The sequence below is a fragment of the Neodiprion pinetum genome, chromosome 2 (assembly GCF_021155775.2).
Source record: "Neodiprion pinetum isolate iyNeoPine1 chromosome 2, iyNeoPine1.2, whole genome shotgun sequence".
Classification (NCBI taxonomy): Eukaryota; Metazoa; Arthropoda; class Insecta; order Hymenoptera; family Diprionidae; genus Neodiprion; species Neodiprion pinetum.
In genome coordinates, this window is record NC_060233.1 from 40,946,558 (window position 1) to 40,967,458 (window position 20,901).

General features: G+C 43.1%; 2 protein-coding genes and 1 long non-coding RNA gene across 5 annotated transcripts; 1 reads left to right on the forward strand and 2 right to left on the reverse strand.

Annotated features, from left to right (window-relative positions):
• Positions 1-40: 40 nt before the first annotated feature.
• On the reverse strand, positions 41-20,405 carry LOC124212532 (CKLF-like MARVEL transmembrane domain-containing protein 4). 2 transcript variants are annotated; one of them, XM_069133234.1, is made up of 5 exons: positions 19,946-20,405; positions 4,039-4,206; positions 3,687-3,803; positions 2,849-2,974; positions 41-282 (listed from the first exon to the last, which is right to left on the reverse strand). In XM_069133234.1, exons 1-4 carry the CDS (start codon positions 20,117-20,119, stop codon positions 2,891-2,893), a joined length of 543 nt encoding a protein of 180 aa, XP_068989335.1. In that variant the 5' UTR covers positions 20,120-20,405; the 3' UTR covers positions 41-282; positions 2,849-2,890. The 2 variants fall into 2 exon arrangements, with proteins under 2 accessions (XP_068989335.1, XP_068989334.1); XM_069133233.1 differs by lacking the exon at positions 41-282 and having other exon boundaries at positions 467-2,974; positions 19,946-20,402.
• On the reverse strand, positions 4,226-16,966 carry LOC124212313 (dynein axonemal intermediate chain 3). 2 transcript variants are annotated; one of them, XM_069133229.1, is made up of 3 exons: positions 16,564-16,966; positions 7,941-8,126; positions 4,226-7,837 (listed from the first exon to the last, which is right to left on the reverse strand). In XM_069133229.1, exon 3 carries the CDS (start codon positions 7,826-7,828, stop codon positions 4,556-4,558), a length of 3,273 nt encoding a protein of 1,090 aa, XP_068989330.1. In that variant the 5' UTR covers positions 7,829-7,837; positions 7,941-8,126; positions 16,564-16,966; the 3' UTR covers positions 4,226-4,555. The 2 variants fall into 2 exon arrangements, with proteins under 2 accessions (XP_068989330.1, XP_068989331.1); XM_069133230.1 differs by lacking the exon at positions 7,941-8,126 and having other exon boundaries at positions 4,226-7,902.
• On the forward strand, positions 8,526-10,239 carry LOC138190403 (uncharacterized). The gene is made up of 3 exons (XR_011176297.1): positions 8,526-9,070; positions 9,246-9,330; positions 9,928-10,239. It is a non-coding gene; the product is annotated as an uncharacterized lncRNA (long non-coding RNA).
• Positions 20,406-20,901: the final 496 nt, after the last annotated feature.

Consider the following 20,901-nt stretch of genomic DNA (forward strand, 5'->3'; position numbering starts at 1 on the left):
CCAACATGCTTACGACGTTTCGTCATGTATTAAAAATGCTTCTCCATTTTTGTTTTGAGATTTATTTATTTATCCGTGCAGTGAGAACTATTTTATCGGCAAACCAGAGCGTAGAAGACCCGTTGCGCCTGACATCCGATAATTTCGTGCACGTAGATATGCTGAATTGCATTCTATTAGGCGCTCAGCGTGGTATCGTCGATTGGGTTGCCTCTCATCAGGCGCTTTTGATTCTCTCATCTCGAAATTATATCGGCTCCGCCGACTTGGTCGTAAATTTATCTACAAGTCGAAAAAATTGCAATAAATACCAATACTTTAGAATTGATAGTGTCTGCAAGATATTTGCGGAAACACGTTATTCGTATGTGTAACTGGAACGATTAAATTTTATTCGACATCCGTATAATAGCTCAAGGGTAAATAAAATTAAAACATTAAGGATTGAAGAGAAAAAATCAACAAAAAACTTCAAACAGATATACGTAATTATACATACATACATAATAATCAGTAGCGATACGGTACTATATGAGTATCGTATTCTAACAATTAACAATGCCGTAAAACATTTCTATCTTATAATAGATTATATGATTTGTTGAAGGTAAATGCATTTTTCAACGTATCCGTGTCAGGTACCTCCTATACAATAGTAGAACGGGCGTGAATCGTCGTGTCAAAATGACTTATTGTTTCAGTTGCAAATATGTTGTGATGGTTCATTGTCATTGGATTGTAAACAACGAGTTACAGGTTTCAATGCTGTCCTACAATTCGCTGCATTCATGTAAGAAGGTGTTACAAATTAACATCAGTATCCATACGTTCAACCAATCTTCGGATGATGCTTAATTGGTCGTTAATTAAATCCATTAGCTAATTTTACGCGGACGCAGTAATTATAAGTACACTGATCCGTCATTACACGTTGTATGTTATCAACTACCGTTCAAAAGACAAAACAAATTTTCATTAATCAGCCAATGTGGATTTGCAAAAGGATGTAAACCAATACATATGTAGTATATAGTGTATGGTTGAGCACATACGCGTCATTACGATATAATATATAAATAATATGCATGTATATATGTATATATAATGTATATAAATCTATATGTATAAATATATAAGTATAAAATTTACATTTTTCATTTCATCGATTGTATAGATTCTATGCATTTTTCTGTTGATTGATATATATATATATATATGTGTGTGTGTGTGTGTGGGTGTGCGTGTGTGTGTGTTTGTGTGTGTGCGCGCGCGCGCGCGCGCGCGTGTGTGTGTGTGTGTGTGTATTTAGTATTTTTCTTACGCATATATTTCTATCATTAGTATTAAAATTAATATTATATGCCTGTGTAAAGTGAGGATAATATTTTTTGTTAAGTTGTGTTTTTCTTGTAACAATAATGCTTACGCATTTAATGTCACTGTCGCAGAAAACATGAAGGCTTGCTCAAAAATTATTTCATATTTTTACCTAATTACCGGACACAAGCGAACGATAAATCGATTAGTTGTGGATATCATACTTTGCCTGAGTAAACGTGGTCTAAGGCTGTAGAAAGAAATCAGTATAAGAACTGAGAAAATGCACTGTTTTTATGTTTACTGAACACACGATTCTACATCAAGGTAAGCAATAAATTAGGCGCACTTGGTACCGTGAGTATTACGCTAATTGCGAGGGATCTGCTATATCGATTACATGCAAAATTTCAGAGTGACGAAAGGTCAAGCAAAGTGTGCCGGTACTTGAATGAATATGAATATATCATCTCGTGTATTATAAAATCAAGTGATATGAAAAAAAATGAACCTCTAATTTCACACTTTTCTAAGGCGATCTTACGTTGTATTGCGAAATAGGTATAGTTAGTTGTGAATTTGTGATAATAGGTATATATTATGTATATTGTGATGGTGTATAACATCGTTTGTTTCACTTGAAATTTCAAAGTGCTCGATGAATTTATAGAGAATAAATATAAATATTTCATGCGGCAAACAAAAATTCAAATGGTAGGTAACGTCGATTTATGGGAAACAATAAAGTTCAAAAAGAAACCGGAATTCTGCGTTGCGGATCTTGATCTCTTTCGGGATAAGCAAAAATTCGCTATCCAACCCAGATTACAACCTTCGTACATTATATATATATATATATATATATATATATATATCCTATATGTATGCACAATGAAAAATGACCGCGTTGAAAATAGGCAGTCGAAAGTTTTTGAGAGCCGTGAATAATTGGAAAAGAACTGCACTTACATTATACATCGAGGGGTCATTCACTCGGAAAAAATTTACGCCACGATTATAATATTTCATGATTACTTACGTTTTAGACTGATTACGAAAGACTATTGGACAAATAAATTTGACTTTCATTAATGGATTTCATTTTAATTGTACGATTTCAGTGTGGTTTCAAAGATTACGAAATCATTCCGAATGATATTGACACCATGATTACTCGAGCAACGATGACCCCTCGTTATACGTATTTAACAACGAGTACACGTAAGTTATGCGATAACTGGTCGAAGTCAGCGCTGAGTGATTAGCACTGTATTCGAGCCCTTCGCTAGCAAGTGTAATATAATATATACCTATATGTAGGATACGTTTCTTAGAGATACAATCGTTATATTATATATGAATTGCGCGTGATGGTTTACACACATCGAAGGGCTTGATGGAACAGCGACTTTCGCTCGTTAGAACTCTCGAATCATAACCGTCGAGAACGATTAACTTCTGATGACCGTGGACGACAAGACAATGTCATCCGACCGCGGATGTATAGTAAGATGCAATAAAATAAATGAACCTCTGTACCAACGTCTAGGACAGTATCGTTGACCCTGCGCTATTACTGCGTGTTGGAACTCTGCCATTCTATGTAGAGGAAGTACGTCCCCACCCCGTACGCAATACAATTGATTATCCCGAATACCTGCGAAAACACGAAATACACCATGTTATTAGAAGAAAAACAAAAAATTTCCGACATACCTAAGCGACAGCTTCGTCAACCGCGTTTCCTCGTCCATTATCATATGCTACGGAATTACTATAGAAAGTGCTAGAAAGTCCGGTATGTTTGAATAAAAGATCATCAGCTGCTTTTCAACGTATACATACATGTTTTATCCAAAAACACGTATACAAGGTGCAGCCGCATGCGAATAAGTGGCAACGACCTGTTTTATGAATGTATATACGTGACACTTTCTCGTGGCTACTTAATTCCGTAGTTCTACGTATATAGACGAGGAACTATTATAAACGTCGTAGAAGGAATATACTAAAGTGTTGGAATGTTATTTTTAGATAATCCAAGACTGAATGGCGGTTTGCATATATTCCTTGTCTGTAACGTGCAAAAATAATGCAAAGATAATCTTAGAACGTTATCGTCCACTGTGTTTAATCGTCCAAGATCGAAGTGATATCGGTGAAATGAATAACACAGTGATAACGATAAGGATCGATAAATCATTCGAAAAATCTTACGATTAAAGTCTGTACCTCGTGAACTTGATTAACAATGGAAATTGAAGGAACGGCAGACGATGAAGTCTTCTTAAAACCGTTCACGCGCATCATGACCGCGCTAAAGATTCTTAAATGTGCTACGGTAGCTGATTGTTTATTTAACAACTTACCCCTGCAGCGATATTAGCTCCTTTCCCATTTGTTCCTATTACTCCTCCCCACAGGGAAAGCTGAGCGATGAAAGCAATCGCGTACGCTATGGTGAAGATACCGGTATTGATGAGTTCCTGAAATTACACAGCATGAAAATTGTATTCCGGAACTTGGTTTTAAACAAATTCTTATCGAACGAAATGACTGCGCTTGGTATTAAAAATTTCATATGAAAAAATCTGATTCTTCTTCAGTACAATCATTTTGTCAAGTCACTTGTGATTACAAATAGATTTTCATGATTTTCTAACCTGACGTATAGTGTTATGATCATAACTTGCTTCGTTTACAGTTCGCGGAATATCTTACCGAAAGAATCCAATTGATGGGAAGCTTGAGAGCCTCGCGTATTGAGAAAAGGTAGATGAAGGTCCACAGAATAGTAGCTATGAAGGCCGTCGATACGACAAAAAGGAAAAAACTGGTGACACCAACTAGCGCTGGCGATGCAAGGATCATGCAGATGATTGCGAGAGCCTGAAACAGAGTAGAAATAAAAATTAAAAGGCAATCAATAAAATCATTCGATTTTTAACTCTCTTCCCTAGGTATTTGTCTACACAATGCATGTACATTTTACATATACTATTACATAAGCAAATGCAAAAACCAGTTGAACGCACTGTTTCAAATGTAAACACGCAAAACGAAACAAAGGCTCCCAGCGAAAGTGCTGCATCTAAACAATAAGGTGATGATACTAATCTTGACCGATGAATCACTGGGAAAACAATGTCTAAATCGATCTTGAAATTGCGATAGCAGGCTTATCGTCGACTAGATTGAATCTTAATACTCGGACGTGCTGTCTGCAATTCCACGTCCATCATTCAATGGCGTCAGTTTTAATTTTCCTCAGTCGTTCCTCCTTCTTGCTTCTTTTCAAATATTCGAGATCAAGTTCTCTGCGCCTACGTCGAGCATCGCTGGTCATAATCCTCGGATCAAACTCCCGAGGTTCCAGATTTTCCCTTATTTTCTTCTCGGCTTGAGCGCGAATCATTTCATACCGAAGCCTACCCTGGGTTCTTTTTTCCTCGATGGATATTTCCTCGGGCAAAGAGACAAGAGGTTCGAAATCATCCGGTGACTTTTTCCCTGGTAATTTTGGAAGGTTCAGAGAAAGTGCGTCTCTGTAGTAGGTTTCACCATGTTTAACCTCTTCCTCGGCCATTTTCAGCTTCCTCGATCTTTCCTCTTCCTGCTGAACAAGCGGCTTTCTCGTGGCTTCCAGCTCCCGAGGATCAAATCCCTTCTTGGTCAGCAGGATAGACCGCATTCTCTCGAGATCCGACTCTCTCCACTTTTCCGCTTTGCTTTTCGGAACCAGTCTAGCCCTTCTCTCTTCCTCGAGTCTAGCCAGCTCCTCTTGTTCCTTCTGAAATTTAGCCCTGGCCTCTTCGTGTCGTCGTTTCGCCTCGTCTGCCGCCCTAGACGCCTTTCTCTGCAACCGGTGCGGATCGGTCTTTAAAAAGTTCGATTCCCAAGCGGTGAACTCCCGCTTCCTCGTCACTTCCCTCGCGACGAATTCCGCGAGCCATTCGATTCTCCTCGATTTATCCTCGCTGAAGAATGACGGTTCCTTGAAGATTCGAAGGGCTCCATTGTGGTCGCAGACCCCGACGAAATTCGGCTCCAGCGGTATCACGTGGGGATACAAGCCGGTGATCCGTTTCCCAGAAATACACTGGACGGCCAGACACTCGCGGGTGTTTGAGCAGAGGTCCCAGGTCTCGACGTCGCCGCTGTTCCTGGCGACGAGAAAAACACCCGGTCTACTGGTCCAGCAGCAGGCTGTGTATCCTTCCCGGGATTTTCTCAGGAGCAGAGGAGACTGAAGAAAGTCCCGATTCCACACGGCGAATACGCGACCCCCCACGGTGAGCAGGGCTTCCGATAAATGTGGTGACTGGCTGATCCAGGTGATCGGACCGTCGTGAACCCGGGACCACTCGAGGTACCGGCAATTTTCGGAGGAGGCGACCTCCGTGAACTCGTGACCTTCCCAAGCGCAGCTTAGAAAATCACCTTCAGGAGAACCGGCCCAAAATTGTTTCTGACACTCGTTTTCGGCCCTGGAAAATGTTGGCTCGAATGTTCGTGTAGAGAAGTAACTCTCTTCATCGTCTTCCGACTCGAAAATCCCACTGCAGGGTCGGTGCACGGAATGAACTTCTTCGTAGGTGGTCAGTGGAGGTTGAATGAAAAGGCTGATAACCGGCAGGTTTCGAACCTCTTTCGGTACTTGCATGTAGACGGAATAAATCGGCTTGAGGAGTCCGTCGATCTTCTTGAACTCCGATGTTCCAGTGGAAAACTCCTCGCAGAGAATTTTCGGTGGCTTAAAACCCCCGCGTTCAGTGAGGGACGAGGATGTCGTAGCTCGAGGTTCCCACAAGAGGTCCCAAACCGCAACGCAGCCGTCTTCGCTGGCGGTGAGGAATTGGACAGTTTTGTTATCAGATAGACTGGTCAGTCGGCCGTCAGTCTCGACGCGATGATAAGGCGGAATCCACTGTATGTTTCTAACGGCGCCATGGTGGGATTGCAGGTCGTTAGAAACTGCGGACAAGCTTATCGCGGGAACGGTTTGACGGCTGCTGGTTCCAACGACCGTACAGTCATTCGGCAACCCGACTTCCGGTTCTTTCGCACAGCAGTTGTCAACACTGCATTTGGTCAGTTTACCATTAAAGTCCCATACGGCGATGTGGCCGGTTTCGCACCCTGCTACTAGGACGTCCGATCTGAATGGGCAGAACGACACAGTGCTGACGGGTCGATCGTGCTCCAACCGCAACCGTGGTGCCATCGAATCGTTGAAGGACCAGACCAGGACGACGGACTCGTTACGGTCCAAGGACGATTTCGCGTTCCTGATGACCGACGGACCCTGGACAAGGTCGCACTTTGGTACCTCGGTGTAGCAGACAACTGCAACCCCGGACAAAGTTGGATGCCAGGAAAGATCGGACACCACTTTCCCGGCGATGAGACCGAGGTCAATGAAGGACTTGAACTCCTCGAAGACTACCTGCTCCCTGGGTCTGGACTCCTTGCCCTTCAGCACGAGCTCGTCGATGTCGTGAACGTGGAGGTTCATCGCCGCATTGTAGTCTATCACGTCGATCACCTTGTCCGCATACTGGTCCAGAAACAGGTCAACGGGATCCGGTGCCTCGTCCTCCACGGGCTGCTCGACATCGCCTTCCGGTTTTTCGGCGTGCTCCTCGTCGTCGGCAAGACGTTCCTGATCAGACTGAGCACCCGAGCCGCCTTCCTTTTCAGCGTCCTGCTCCATTTCCTCTTCAATCTCACCAGGAACTTCCGAGGCCGATGCCTCCGAGGCGGGGTACTCAAAGCCGTACTGAGTCCAGGCGTTCTTAGGGAATCCGTAATGCGTCTGGACCCCAGTCTCCCGGCCCGGCAGGTTGGTCTGTACCGCGGTAGTCAGCCGCGACATTGGAACCAGCTCGAACCTCTCGTGTTTCGGAACGATCTCCATGCCCGTGTCTTCCGCGTCGATCGACTTCCGGTCCGTCAGCTCTCGGTTGTTCCCGAGGAGCACGGAAGGCACCGATATCTCAACTTCGAATAGCGGCCTCTGTCTTCGCACGACGTTTTCAGCTACCTCGATCTCGCTGCCTCCAGACACCCAGGGCTTCGGGGTCTTGTGGAACATGCCGCGCACGTGATTGTCCAGCCGCCGTTTTACCTCCTTGTTACGTTTCTCGATGGCCCGTTTCGCCGCCTCCGTCAAGCAGATGACAAACTCCGAAGAGACCAGCTCCGCCGATGCGTAACCAATCAGAAAGCAGTCTCCCTCGTACTTGTCGATGTCCTCCTTGAAGGCCAGGAGCTGGGAATCGTCGTCCCGCAACAACGCGACGACTCCTTGCCGAGGAACGTAGGCCCAAGGGTACTCCAAGAAAACCTCTTCCATGATCCGACAACCCAGAACATCCTGCTGATTCTGGGACAAAGTAATCCGCGCCAAACCATCGACCACTTCGCTGCTATCGTACGTCCAGCTTAGCGGTAACTTGGCTTCTTTTCCCTGCATGTTACTCGAAGAACTGCGGAATCGCACGTTTGGCATGACCCTAGGCTGACAGATCAGGTGGTTGGAAATCGACCAAACATTCGTTCCTCGACAGGTAGAGACGCAGGTGTCTGGCAAGCATATATAGGTATAAGTAACCCACACGCACCAAGGAAGGTTAATTAGTAGCAGTTGTTGAGCGCCGATTGAATCATCGTCTCAGGAACATCGCAATGCGGGTTCAATATCCTCTTTAACGACCGTGCACCCGATGGTTGTTTCGTGGTTGTGGGACATTTTGCAGTCCTCGCGTGCCAAGTATAGTCGACGGTTCAGAGGTCAAGACTAGCCCGAGCTAAACAAAGACAGCCAGAAAATGAGAAGGTCGGCGAGAGCGTGCTTATGAATTAGGAATCGGGTGAAGTATACGACAACTCTTGAATAGCGGAGCGCGATTTACGGTCGTCAATGTAAATCATCCAGCCGATTTTGCCTTTCCTAATCCCTGAAACTAAATCCCCGCCGGGAAGCCGGTTGAATTTGACCCAGATTACTGCGCCCTAGTCAGCCCCACCAACGCGAGTAATTTTAGGTTCGTACGTCGTCTGACGTATTATAACCGCAACACTGGGCTGCTAGCTCAATTCCCCTGAAAATGACGCAAGTCTCCTGGCCGGGAATCTGGCAAACAAGATGCAGCTTGATGCGTCTTCTCATCTAGATATTAAGTGGGGAGTTCACATCGTACACACTTGTTCCTAAAGGACTCATCGGGGTCAGACTTAAGTCCCCACACAATTACCCTCTCGCATGGAAGGTATCTCAAGTCGATCTCTCCGACTTGATTTCTTTTTTAATATGTCATAGTAGACTATAAACTAAACAGCACGTAGTTTTTTTATCTGCCATTAGACACTTTGAGTGGGCGAAATCACCCTCCAAACTAAGGCGTGTCAAGGCGCGATTTTGCAGTTTAAACGACAAGAACATAATATTTTTTCACCAATCCAACTGGAAAAGTTTTCTCATAACGAGAAATGAAAAATGTAATTTTCTGAATTCCAAAAACTATCAAATCGTCCCTTGACATACATTTTTTTGGAGGGTGATTTCACCACCTCAAAGTGTTTAATGGCAGATGAAAAAAAATACGTGCCACTTAGTTTTTAGTCTGCTATAACATATCGCAAAAAAAAATCAAATCGGAGAGATCGACTTGGAAAGTTGGACTTTCTTTGTCAGAAAACAAAGCTCAAGGTCAACGAACGAAACCCCGAACGGAAATCCGAAGTTGATACAGTGAGTATCGACGTTATCTCGATTCGACTTCAAATCTATCCTCACCTGCAAAATAGCATCAGCAATTTTCGTCGAGATTAAGTCGTGTTGCCAACGCTTAAAGTGACAATTGTGTTGTTCGGTAGATGTGTACCTAAATCCATAAATTTATCATTCACGATATTCTTTCTTTCAGTTCATTTGTTCACTCCAATTGTCACACGCTGACTGGGTAAACGGGCGATTGATATCGTGCTGATATCTGCGAGTGTAACAAGTGGGTAAGTTGGTATATAAATCGGAGCTATTCGTACCGCTAGAATATTCAACCGGTAAATCGATGCTGACCTTTTCGGACTGCATACCTGGCTTATAATGTACCTGTCGGTCGCTGCTGCGGGACAAGTCACCGCGAATGGCTCACGGCTGAATGTATTTATATATTCGTAAGAGCACGCGTGTCGCGAGTCAATCTTCGTGCGTGCTGCAACGAGTAGCCTGCATGCGCGCGTGCGCGTGCGCATTCGCCTTTGCGCTCGCTCCGGCATTCTCTGTTGCGCAGCGAAACCCGAATTGGATTTTAGAAAAACGAAAAGCCAAGTTTTGCCCAAATATATGTGTAAATGTGACATAAAATATGCAGCTCAGACATGCGCGTTAAAATATGCAATAAATTACTGGGAGGCAAAATTTCGTTTTCGGTTAAGATTCTTTTCTTTTATTGCAACAAAAAAAGATATACAATGATTCACTTTGATCAAAAATCAGAGAGAGTCTAACTAGAGACGGATGGTTAAATCGAAAGAACCAACCGCCCGCGGTCAATTTCTTCTTGTGTACATATTTACTAAGTTTTAAATTTTTCCTTGTATGTTCAGTTTCAACGGGTCAACGACGAAAGGAGAGAAATGACCCGACCGAGATTCGATGGTCGATAAAATTGGTTCGTTACGGGGACGCGCGGCAAACGGCGCGGGTTAATCACCATATGTATCCGAAAATTACAAGATATACGAAAGTTCTTAAGCTGCATTTAACATTTATTTGTGTTGACCCGAGCAAACACGTATAAGACGCAATGATGTAATGACCCCGTTCATCCATGTCGTCGGGAAATAGCGATTTGAATCGGTATGTACACAGCAGAACAATGTTGGCGTTCATACGTACGTACATATGTATTATATATACCGTATGTAATATTGCGCTGGATGCGCTACGCCGCGCAATTCGTATAATGTAATCATATCTAAAAATACATGCTTGTTTTACGAATATACCCATGTAATAATGCGTTGCTAGTTGAAACAGAAGCATTCATGTCGTCTCGCCGGCAAAGTGTGTAATCGTGCGTCGTTCGTCATCGCACCACACACACCACGACTCATATCACACGTATAACATACATATAACTTATCGCCTTCCGCGCATAATTATGTATGAAAAGCAACGATTATTAGCTAAGTAAAAATGTCCTGAGGAACGAAACTTGTCACCCACGGTTAAATTATCAAACATTATTTCCAAAGACAAGGTGCATTGGGCGCGTTTGACGAGCGGAAAAATCGGCAGACGATCGCGTTTACTCATCTTGTGTCCTTGTGAATTTTAATACATTTGTTGTTCAGTGTAGATTGCAGGAAAAAATTACTCAAAAGCTAAAAGACTCTGGAATTAGTAACGTTAAGGCAACGAAACATCAGCGAAAAAATCTTAAATACGCAATTTTAAAACGGTTTTGAAGGAGTTGGCTTTTCAAAATAAGAGTAGTGTTTTGTTTATCATTGTTTACTAAATTTCGGGCATTGCCTAAGGTGCGACGTGACGTTACTAACTTCATTCTCGTAAAGCTAACCGAGCATTTTCCCCGTCGAATGAATGTTTATGGAATATTCAAATCGAGTATATACATATAATGCATGCAAGGTTGGATTGTTTGATATACGCGGCCTAATTTTTTCTTAATTCGATAAATCAAGTTTCCGGCGTGCAGCGTTTCAGCATGTGAGCGAAAAACGGCAACGCCCGTCGATGACATAATAAAGCAGGCGAATATACGCGATGGAGTTATAAAATGTATAATATCCTATTACTGTACACATATAATGAAAACAAAGCGAGTTTGTTATTTCTGTTACGAGCACAAGCATCACCGCTTTCAATATAACGAGCGCGCTATTTTAATTCTTTATTTCATTTCCATTTCATTTCATTTTTTTTTCTTTTTTTCTACGTCTTTTATTTATAAAAGATTAAGATACGAAAGATGGCAGCATAGTAGCTTGTACAATGAAACGCGGTCGCCAAGTTTTTCCCGCGAGATCATCTTGCGACGAAACTGTTCGTATAACTTGCCGGAAATAAATCCTATAACTCTGCTGCCTGAGACTGAAAGAGCCCCCCGGTTATACGAAGCCGACCTTTAAAAATAACGATTTTCATCGAAATTATATTATAATCCTTCGGTAGCCGGTTGTCAGAACGATTTTCAAATATCCAAAAATAAAAACATGTATGCCACAAGATTCCTTAAATTTCTCACGCTTTATATATAGGTATAATACATTATAATTTAACTCAGAGAGCGTCTGTAATAGTATACAGCTTTGTAGCGTTGATGAGCCGAGAAAATATTTTATAGATCGTTAGCTCTTTGTGCATAGTCCGTTTTATGTATGCACACATATAATTATATACATACATATCAGAGATAACTATCAGGCAATTAGCTAGGAGCTAAAATGTAACAGCTTTAGTAAATTGTCGCGCTTGTTATTATTACTCCTATTATTACTGTGTCTCTCTACGCAGTGTGTAAAACTGTGGACAGCTGTTCAGTGATAACAGAATATTTTCCGCACCCGTTGAGCTTGCAGTCCCACCTCAATTGGACCATTGGAGTAAAAAAAAAAAAATAAAAAATAAATTTTACGGAATGGAGAAAAATACGTATTCAGGTCACGTAACATAAACCGTAATACGTGCGCGACATTCAAGCATAATCTTGTAATTGTTGCATGATATAGCAGAGTCAAACGATGACGCTAGAATCTAAAAATAAACGGAATGTTGGGTCATCGGGTCAAATTCTGTTATCGTCGAAACCAATGATGGGCGAGATGATGCTCGGGTTATTCGACTGCGTTCGAAAAACGTCTTAAGTGAATCCCCTTGTCGATTTCGACCTTGGAGTATACGTCTCCACACAGAAGTCCGCGTATACTAATCGCGAAAACGGGCTCTACACGCAATTCTGAACAAAAACACTCCAATCCATTTTCGTTTGACGCAGAAATAAAAGAAAATGGCATGAATTCGACGAATTTATTATCACGATTTCTTAGAATACTTGCCATTTATTCATTTCTACGTCAAATGAAAATGCATTGGAGTGTTTTTGTTCAGAATTGCCTTTTCTCAGGGCTTGAGACACGCAGACTTCTATATATATTTTGAGATATTATACATAGGTCAACGTCAAAATGGACCGGGGTATCCCCTTAAATCGAGACGTGTGGATCGATGGAAAATAGCTCAATAGATCGTTATAACGGAGAAAGTAAACGAAATAATTTTTATCCCTGTCTTGACGGATTATCAATAAAATGTTTGAGATGTTGAATGTTGAGGCAACTTTTTTCCAAAGAGGTTAGTCAGAAAAACTGATATGAAAAATTTATTTCCTAAGCAAACGAAGGCTCTGCAGATTTATGCCGGCGTATAAATCAATCCGAAATCTTAACGCGAGCATGTACGAGTGGGTGTAAATCAAAAGATCAAAGGTGATGAAAGTATATTCCTATAACCAAATTCCTATCAATTGTTACTTAAGGATATCAATATAGGTATATAGACGTGCAATGGTACGCGATGTCTATGCAAGTCAGCTACTGACGTTCGCAGGCACGTTTTATCCAATCATGTTTTAATTGCTCAATCATGGTACGCTCGATGTAACACATAATCATAATTATACACCTACGTAAATCGACCTTTATAAATATGACGAATTACGCTCGATTTCGGACCGAAAAAATTTTGAACGCTTTTTTTTCTTCTCAAGAACAGCCGTCTTAGCGCAGCTAAATTTGGCCTCTTAACGACTCTCAGTGTCTTGCCACATAATCTCTGTGCTTCTTACCGAAGGTTGTACTTGTTCAATGTGACTAAGGAATCACAAAGTAATTTTAGAAAATGTCAGAACAATGCAGACACCGTGAAACGCGCGGCGTTGTTTTCTTTTTTGAGGCGCGTGAAACGGTAAACACACCGATGACTGCACAAATAAGCTATAATTAAAAAATGTACGTTGATAGTAAATAATAAACTTTGAGCCAGAATATTACCCTATAGCAAAAATGACGTGCTCATCTGAGTTTTGATTCTCGTTTCATAGATCACGATCATCATAAATTATAATATGTAGTTGAATCTTTAAGCTTGAAATCAGCCGTAACATTGTTGAGTTTAAACCCCACGCCCACTTTTACAGATAGATCTTATCACATCTATGAAAATAATTAATGGGTGGGTAATGTTTTGAGCGAAGAACCGCACGCCGAGTGAAGCAATCAGATATTAAATACGCGCACATAACATCTGCTCAAATAACAAAAATTCGAAACTTTATGTCATAGTTTCTACCCACAACAATGGTATATTCAAGGGTACCGTATTCGTTACGGTGATAAGACGAATCGGATTAGGTGGGGAAATTAGACACACTTATACATAACAACCTGCGATAGTTTCGATGATCGATCGCAAAAAATCGTTTGATAAATCGGCCAAGATCTGCACGCGCATCATCCTCAAGTTCAACGGACTCGCCTCAAGTACCTAACTGCTAGCTGTGCGATTTACAGACACTAGCATCGACCGCGTATCGCTGATGGATCATCATGCTATGCAGGCAATCGGCGATCGCCACGTGCTGCAATGACGACCGATTTCCGCGGTGCAACCGCGCAAATAAGATTACCGATGACACGACGAGCCAAAACGGAAATTCACTGCGTCGAGTAGCTGGAACCGGATGTAAAACGCAAATGCGTGTCACATTGGGTGGGGGTGAAAATGTGGAAAGATCAGAAGACATAATGATGGCAATACCGCACACGCGCGATAATTTATTTCATATCCATCAAATTTTGAAAACGATGTAGAAAGTAGTTGAAATGCAGAGAATTCAAAGTGTAAAAAAAGAAAAATCTCTTTCTACACATACTTCATTGCATCTTTCTAATTAATTTTCACTTTTTACTTGTCGAAATTCAACCAAAAGAATTGACGAGCTTTTGAGAAGTCGATCGCGCCTAGAGACCATTATATTTTATAATTCTTCTACATTTTTTCCCCCACCCTGCGTGAAGGTGGAGAAAAATAGAAGAAACCAGAGACGCTTGTAGCACAGGGCACGCCCTGTCCTTGTAAACTCCGAGCCATGAATCCGTGTTTGTAGCGCTACGTTGTACGTTATACGTTATACGTTATACGTTATACGTTGTACGCAAGTACGAAGCATGAGGCGCTAATAAAGCTCCCGTGCACAACCAGCTACGACCAACTATGCACGTGACACAATCTTCGCGTTCTAGGCGGTCTGCCTACGTCACCGACTTACGATTACGCAATTCTCTGTTCTCCTGATGCTGCGATACGTGGGTGATAACGACGAGTTTGTACGATATTTGGTCGTGTGTAAGTCGCGCGCTTGATGATCATCAAGGAGAATATTTAAACGTGGGACGAATGTTCCGGAAGATGATGTGGCAAACGCGATTTTTAATTCAACGCGAATTCGGAGGGAAAGTGAATCGGTTTCGAATGTTGCGTGAGGGATTGCTGGATTCGGATTAAAATGAAAATCCAATATCTCATGCTCGATGCGTAATTTGTAGTAAAGTTGCAGTGAGAAATCGAGTCGACTTAGATCGCTAGGTATTCGGTGTCCGTTATAAAATATTCAAATTTCTCGTGGACTTTAGCAAAACAAAATTCGCGCTAAAATTGACACGAGATACCTATCTTGGGAATTTCGAAAACTTCAACGCGATGGTTAACCGACAATGTAACCACACGGTATCTATACGACTCTTGTTTCCGGTAATAAATTTTTATCTGGAAACCGACGAAACAGGCTTTTCTCAAGTTCTTTATTCATTTTCGAAAATATTTAATGCATAGCCAAGCGAGTCGAGTCAAGTTTGCATAAAGTTACTCGTACGGTGGGAAATTTTTCGAGAAATGCAGGTATAATAATGCGAGATTACGCAACACCTGCACGCTTCCAGATTGGCTATACTACACGGTATAATAATGAGTGAGAACAACTCTGACAATAATCAGCGAGAATAGGGACCGCGATTGTTGTGCAAGTAGTAGGAATTTCAAGGCGAATGGGATCGTCATTCTGCCGCGGTCGATGAAGAATCGGTATTAATAAATACCTGGGAGCCCCGACATTATGATCCTCGCACACTATACCGTTGCATTAGAATGTCGAACCTCGTTGCAGAAAATATTATGCTCGTGCAAAATCATGTTTTTACGAATTAACGGCTAATCATCGCGTAATCATTTTGCGATTTATGTTCGCCGTGCCAGATCAAATAGTCAAATTAGAATTACTGGGGTGGGAATTGTAGTGAAAATTAAAGTGACCAATAATTATGCATTAAAACTGTGCAACCAGTTTCGATCAGACCGAATAATTTATTCAATAACGTCATTTTAATCAACCCGAATATTATCGGCAGGTTTCCTTGGCCAATCAGTATATAATCAATATTCGCAAGTACCCGTTTAATCCTGCAAAACCCATCAGCGGATAATTTTGTTTGCATATTTGAAACCGAGCCAAGGCAACGCATTAATATCCCAGCAGAGCGAGTTCACTTCATCGTTATATCGATCGACGTGGGGATCGGTTTGAAACTTAATTAATTACACGCAATTCGAGGAAATGAATCGACGATGCCAATCAGTAGAATAAATTGGACAAATGTATTGAATTCCCGGAATTCCGTGCGGCTGTAATTCCTTCCTTGCGCCGGAGTCATTTAGGCGTATAGTTTGATGTGCAACGGCGTATGTAATTCTTGATTGAAAGATTGGACGGGAAGGATATATTTATCGGATGCAATTGCCGTGAAAAATAATCGCTTCGAGGTCCACACCCATCCTATTCTCGCGAGTTCACGATGAACTCCGCGCATCGTATCGTCGGTTCCAAGGGTCGATTGTCTCACAACGCGGAATGATAGATGTAGAAACGTTTGATAATATTCAAATGCCGCGTATCGCGTCTCATATACGTATGTACGTTGAATGTGAAAACATTTACAGTTCCCATTGTTGCGAAATCTCATAAATTTCTTCCATCTTGGCGATACGATGCAGTGTGTGTCTGTGTAACTACGAGGGCTGATATGTATCATATAAATACATGCACGCGGGGTGTAATAAAACCGAATTTATAACCACCGTTCGTTCTATACATAGATGCAACATACCGAGAGTTTTCTGTGAAACTTGCCCCTTAACGCCGGCGGATAGACAACCGATCTCACAATTCGTATTCCTATGCGTTCGGGATGCGTCTAAGGTTGCCTGTTTCCAGGCGTTGAGAGACGAGTTTCACGGAAAACTTGTAGATCTTTCATTCCGGAGAACGGGGAGGGCGATGATCCAACGATCCAAGAATTCTCCTGCGTAAAAATTAAACCGGACTAGCTACCGAGGCCTCCGATTACCGCACGTATCGAATGAATTACCACACGCCGATATTTGAGGACGATCATTCCGTCCTTGCCGGACGAAAGCGTAATGACGCATCTCGCGCAGCTTCGGATCCACGGAAAGACCGGGAACGATAAACGTTATACGGATAGAGCGATGATGCGGAGGTGTAATTTACAATTGGATATCATCCAAACGTGGCCAGCCGTGGTCGGTCCCACACGCCGTTTCAATGTCACCTTGCGAGAAAACAATTGTCACCGCAAATGGTGTAACGGCAATTGGGTCGATTACTCGCACCACATGTTGCACATATAAACAGCGTACTACAATGTGCGAGCGGGAATTGAGATGAAAGTTTGTCATTACGTTGAAGAATCTGTAGTTGCTTTTATCGAAGGATCGATTATATATATATATACCGCATTTGGTGCTGTTTGATATTTATCCACGATACTTGGAGGACTTTATCCCGCAGAGGCTTCTCGGTCACCGTATATTGTTATATATTTTATATGCCGTACCTCGTACTGGTCAGCGAACGTGACGCACAATTTTTTTTTATACCCACCAAACAGCGAAAACATGCAAATGTCGTGGCGTGTATCGCAACCGCGACCACCACGATCAGATATATATTATATTATACAGGCACAAGGTAGGACGACAAGTAGCAAGGCAGCCAGTGTGGCGAACCACGAGATCGGCCATCGGGAGCTTCGACTTGACCTCCAAAGGAAAATCAATATGATCTAATGGTTATTTTTGTCGAGTCCGACTTCCAGCCTGTCTGCATGGCATTGCAAGGGGGTTTTACAAATTTCGTTTATAAAAATTTCATGCGACCGCAGAACGCGCGGACCGATTGTTTCGTACGCTTAATCACGCCGCGGTTTCATAAATAAACCTGCACATGATATAATTTACCACAGTTTCGCTCGAATACAATTTCTTGCGCGGATAATATCTTCAAGTATTGTACGTTTAACCAGCGGAGCTGATTAGCCTCGCGGCCATTTCAGGAGTTAGTTCATGCCTACGCAAATTACGAACGTGTGACGATTCAATGTGTGCCGTAATTTTTTTCACAGCGGAAAGTGACCGCCCGGCACATCGCTGTACGCCAAATGACGTGGGCCGAACACACGTGGGTCTGAAACACCGATGCCGGGATCGAGGTGCAGAGGCCACCTTGAATCTTAATAATCAACGCCGTACGCGTGTGATAAATACCGTTGCTCATGGAGTCCGAGCTGTGCTAACCGATTATTTCAACGAAAGCTGCGCCCTGTATGGTCCCTCGAATAACCGGCCTCCGAGATGGACTTGTATGGACGCGTCGATCGCCTCGCAATTCACTGTTTGACGCTGCCTTATGCGAAGTAAACTAACAATAAACGTGCCGTACACTAAATAAAAAACTTATTTTTCCCGTCTGTTCATTCATCATTTCGGAGCGATCACGTTTTGAATTATGAAGATGTAACGGTATCGACGGATGTGCCTCTAGACTAGATCTAGTTTGCTTCTCCTCTCAACGTTTCGATGTTAGCTAAACGGATGTATCTATCAGCTGTACTCTCAACTGATAATTTTTCGAACCGAAGATCACCGATTCGTTTCATCGTCGGTATTATAGGTAGACAGACATTATACACCTAACTGCATTTTGGCTTACCGGTTTTCGTATGAATAAATTACGTACATAACGTGTATAGGCATATGAGAACTCGCTACGTGGCCAGAGTTAAAAGTCAATTAAGCGCGCGGCGCGCGAGGGAATTAGCGACGTGTTTTATTATTCGCATCCATCTATACATACAACGCTCTCTCGGCTCACAACTTTTCTATACAAATTTTGCGACGCGTGAATCTACCAAGTTTAAAACTGAGCCGCTGGCGATCTCGCAGATGAGATTTCACTTTGATCGTACAACGGCATGCCGGACAAGGTGTACCGGGTCTCGAGGATATAGGTATACCTTCTACCTGTTGGTTAACCAGAGTAATACCGTTATGGCGTTACGGCCGCGTTACCGCTATGTTATGGCGCGCGGCATTGCAGCAATTTTACTGTGTCAGTCGCGCGCGGCTTCAGGATTCACGCAGCAATTACCGAAGCACGCTAATTTTTTTCGAGCCTGGCCCCTTGTCTCTAGAAGAAACCTCGTCGCGTGTCGTTCGTCGAATGATCGTAGATCTCAACAGGGCATAAAACGGGGGGCTGCCTTAATTCTTTCTTTCTTCCTTTCCTTCTTTCTTTCTTTTTGCACAATTTTCTGGGATCGATAGACCGAGGCTGAACACGCAGTATGAGCTACGGTATATAATACATAATACACCGATAACGCCGAGTTCACGGTCAAAGAGAGTTCTAAGGCAGAGTGCGAGGCCTACATGAACGATACACGCTCATTTATCATGTAACGTACGCTTTCGCTTTTACTTGAATTTTTCCTCGATCGGCGAAGATGTGGGTGAATGTTGGTGATCGTATGGTGCAAGGGAAAAAATCCACCGCTGTTCGATTAATAAGTATGATAAGTAATTTCAATGAAATAACTGACAATGCTGGTTTATGGTAAAATAATCGGACTTGATTACAACGGATGTGTTAACCGATTGCGGCTATCTTTAAGTTAAAAGTATACCACGCGTTCCGGAAGCGAGGAAATCTTTCTCTGAAAAACACCAGGAATAAACTTGCATACAACAACAACCTCTTCGTTTACTCAGCGGAACGAAGCGAGCAAGACGATCTTGGCGTAAATGTACATCCCTGCAGCACCGCACCGTTATGCAACGGCACACGTACGATCTAACGATCGAGATCGGCGTCGATCCGAGTCCGGCTTGCGTGCATCGGACGGGAAAACCCGACCGAATTGAAAATGTCTAGAGCGACATATACACCGCAGTATTTGTGCCGGGAAAAGAACCCTACCGGGACTCGGTACCAAAATAAACGCGAGATGAGAGGAAAGTAAAGCCGTGCGTCCACGAGTGCCGCCAATCAAGATTCAAACGTATCGCGTAGCACGGCGCAATTGGAATTTACGAATCGATTAGTGCACCGTCGAAAGAAATTCCCCGGCAATTACCGCGCATATAAAGCTAACGGGGCGCGTATATTATCTATCAAAGGGAGACTCTCACCAGTTGAGCGAGCTTCACGAAGCCGGGGATCGTTCGGAAGTAGAGCACGTTCAACCTGATTCCCCCGAAGGAACTTCCCGGCTGTCCCGGGTCCGTTTTCACGGTGGGCACCTGCCGCGCACCAGCGCCAGCATTATGGTCAGGAATCACAGTCACCGACGTTTCCGTCATCATATTATTCCGTGGTGAAAGTTTGTTTGTTTATACCTCGCGGAATAAGAATCAAAGGTGTTTCTTCCACGATTTTTACGATTCTATTCTTCTCTCTCTTTCTCTCTCTACGATATACAGGGTGTAAGAAATAACCGACGCGGTTTCGGTGAAACTGCAGGATAGAGACCACTCACGCGGCGTTGCGATACCGCACTGTTCGCGAATCACCCGGCAAGCAAAACGGAGGGGAAAAACGACGCGGGTTTACAAAAAAAAAAAAAAGAAACAAATAACACCTGTTGACCGTTGGAGAACCGACGCAAAGCTAGAACGGACCAAACGGCGGCCAGGCACTGAAAAGGTGCGCGTAGTGCCGGCGGAACTCCCCCCTCCTTTCGTTATCTTTCCGCCCCCCACTCTCGCCATTCCGACCCCCGGCACCGCTCTCTCTTTGACCGCTCTATTCCTCTTTCGCTCTGCGCCCTCCTTATACGTATCCTTTTCAGTAATTTTCAGTATCGCCTCGAGACAATCGGCCATGCGCAGGCGACGTTAAGATCGGCACCCTGGAGGGAATCGTCTGTCGACGAACCTCGTCGAGACTTGAAACACTCCAAAGTGAGATAAGCGCACTACGAGTCATGACGATTCTTCTTCGTAGGTAAAGCGACGACCGGAATAACGCTCGGTCGGCTGACACTTGACTGACGAGAAAAACCGGTTTTTCCTGTCACGTCCACGGTGTTCTAGGTTCTGGGTCTACGATTGCTGAACGGGTCTTTCAGAAGTGACCTGCCTCTAGG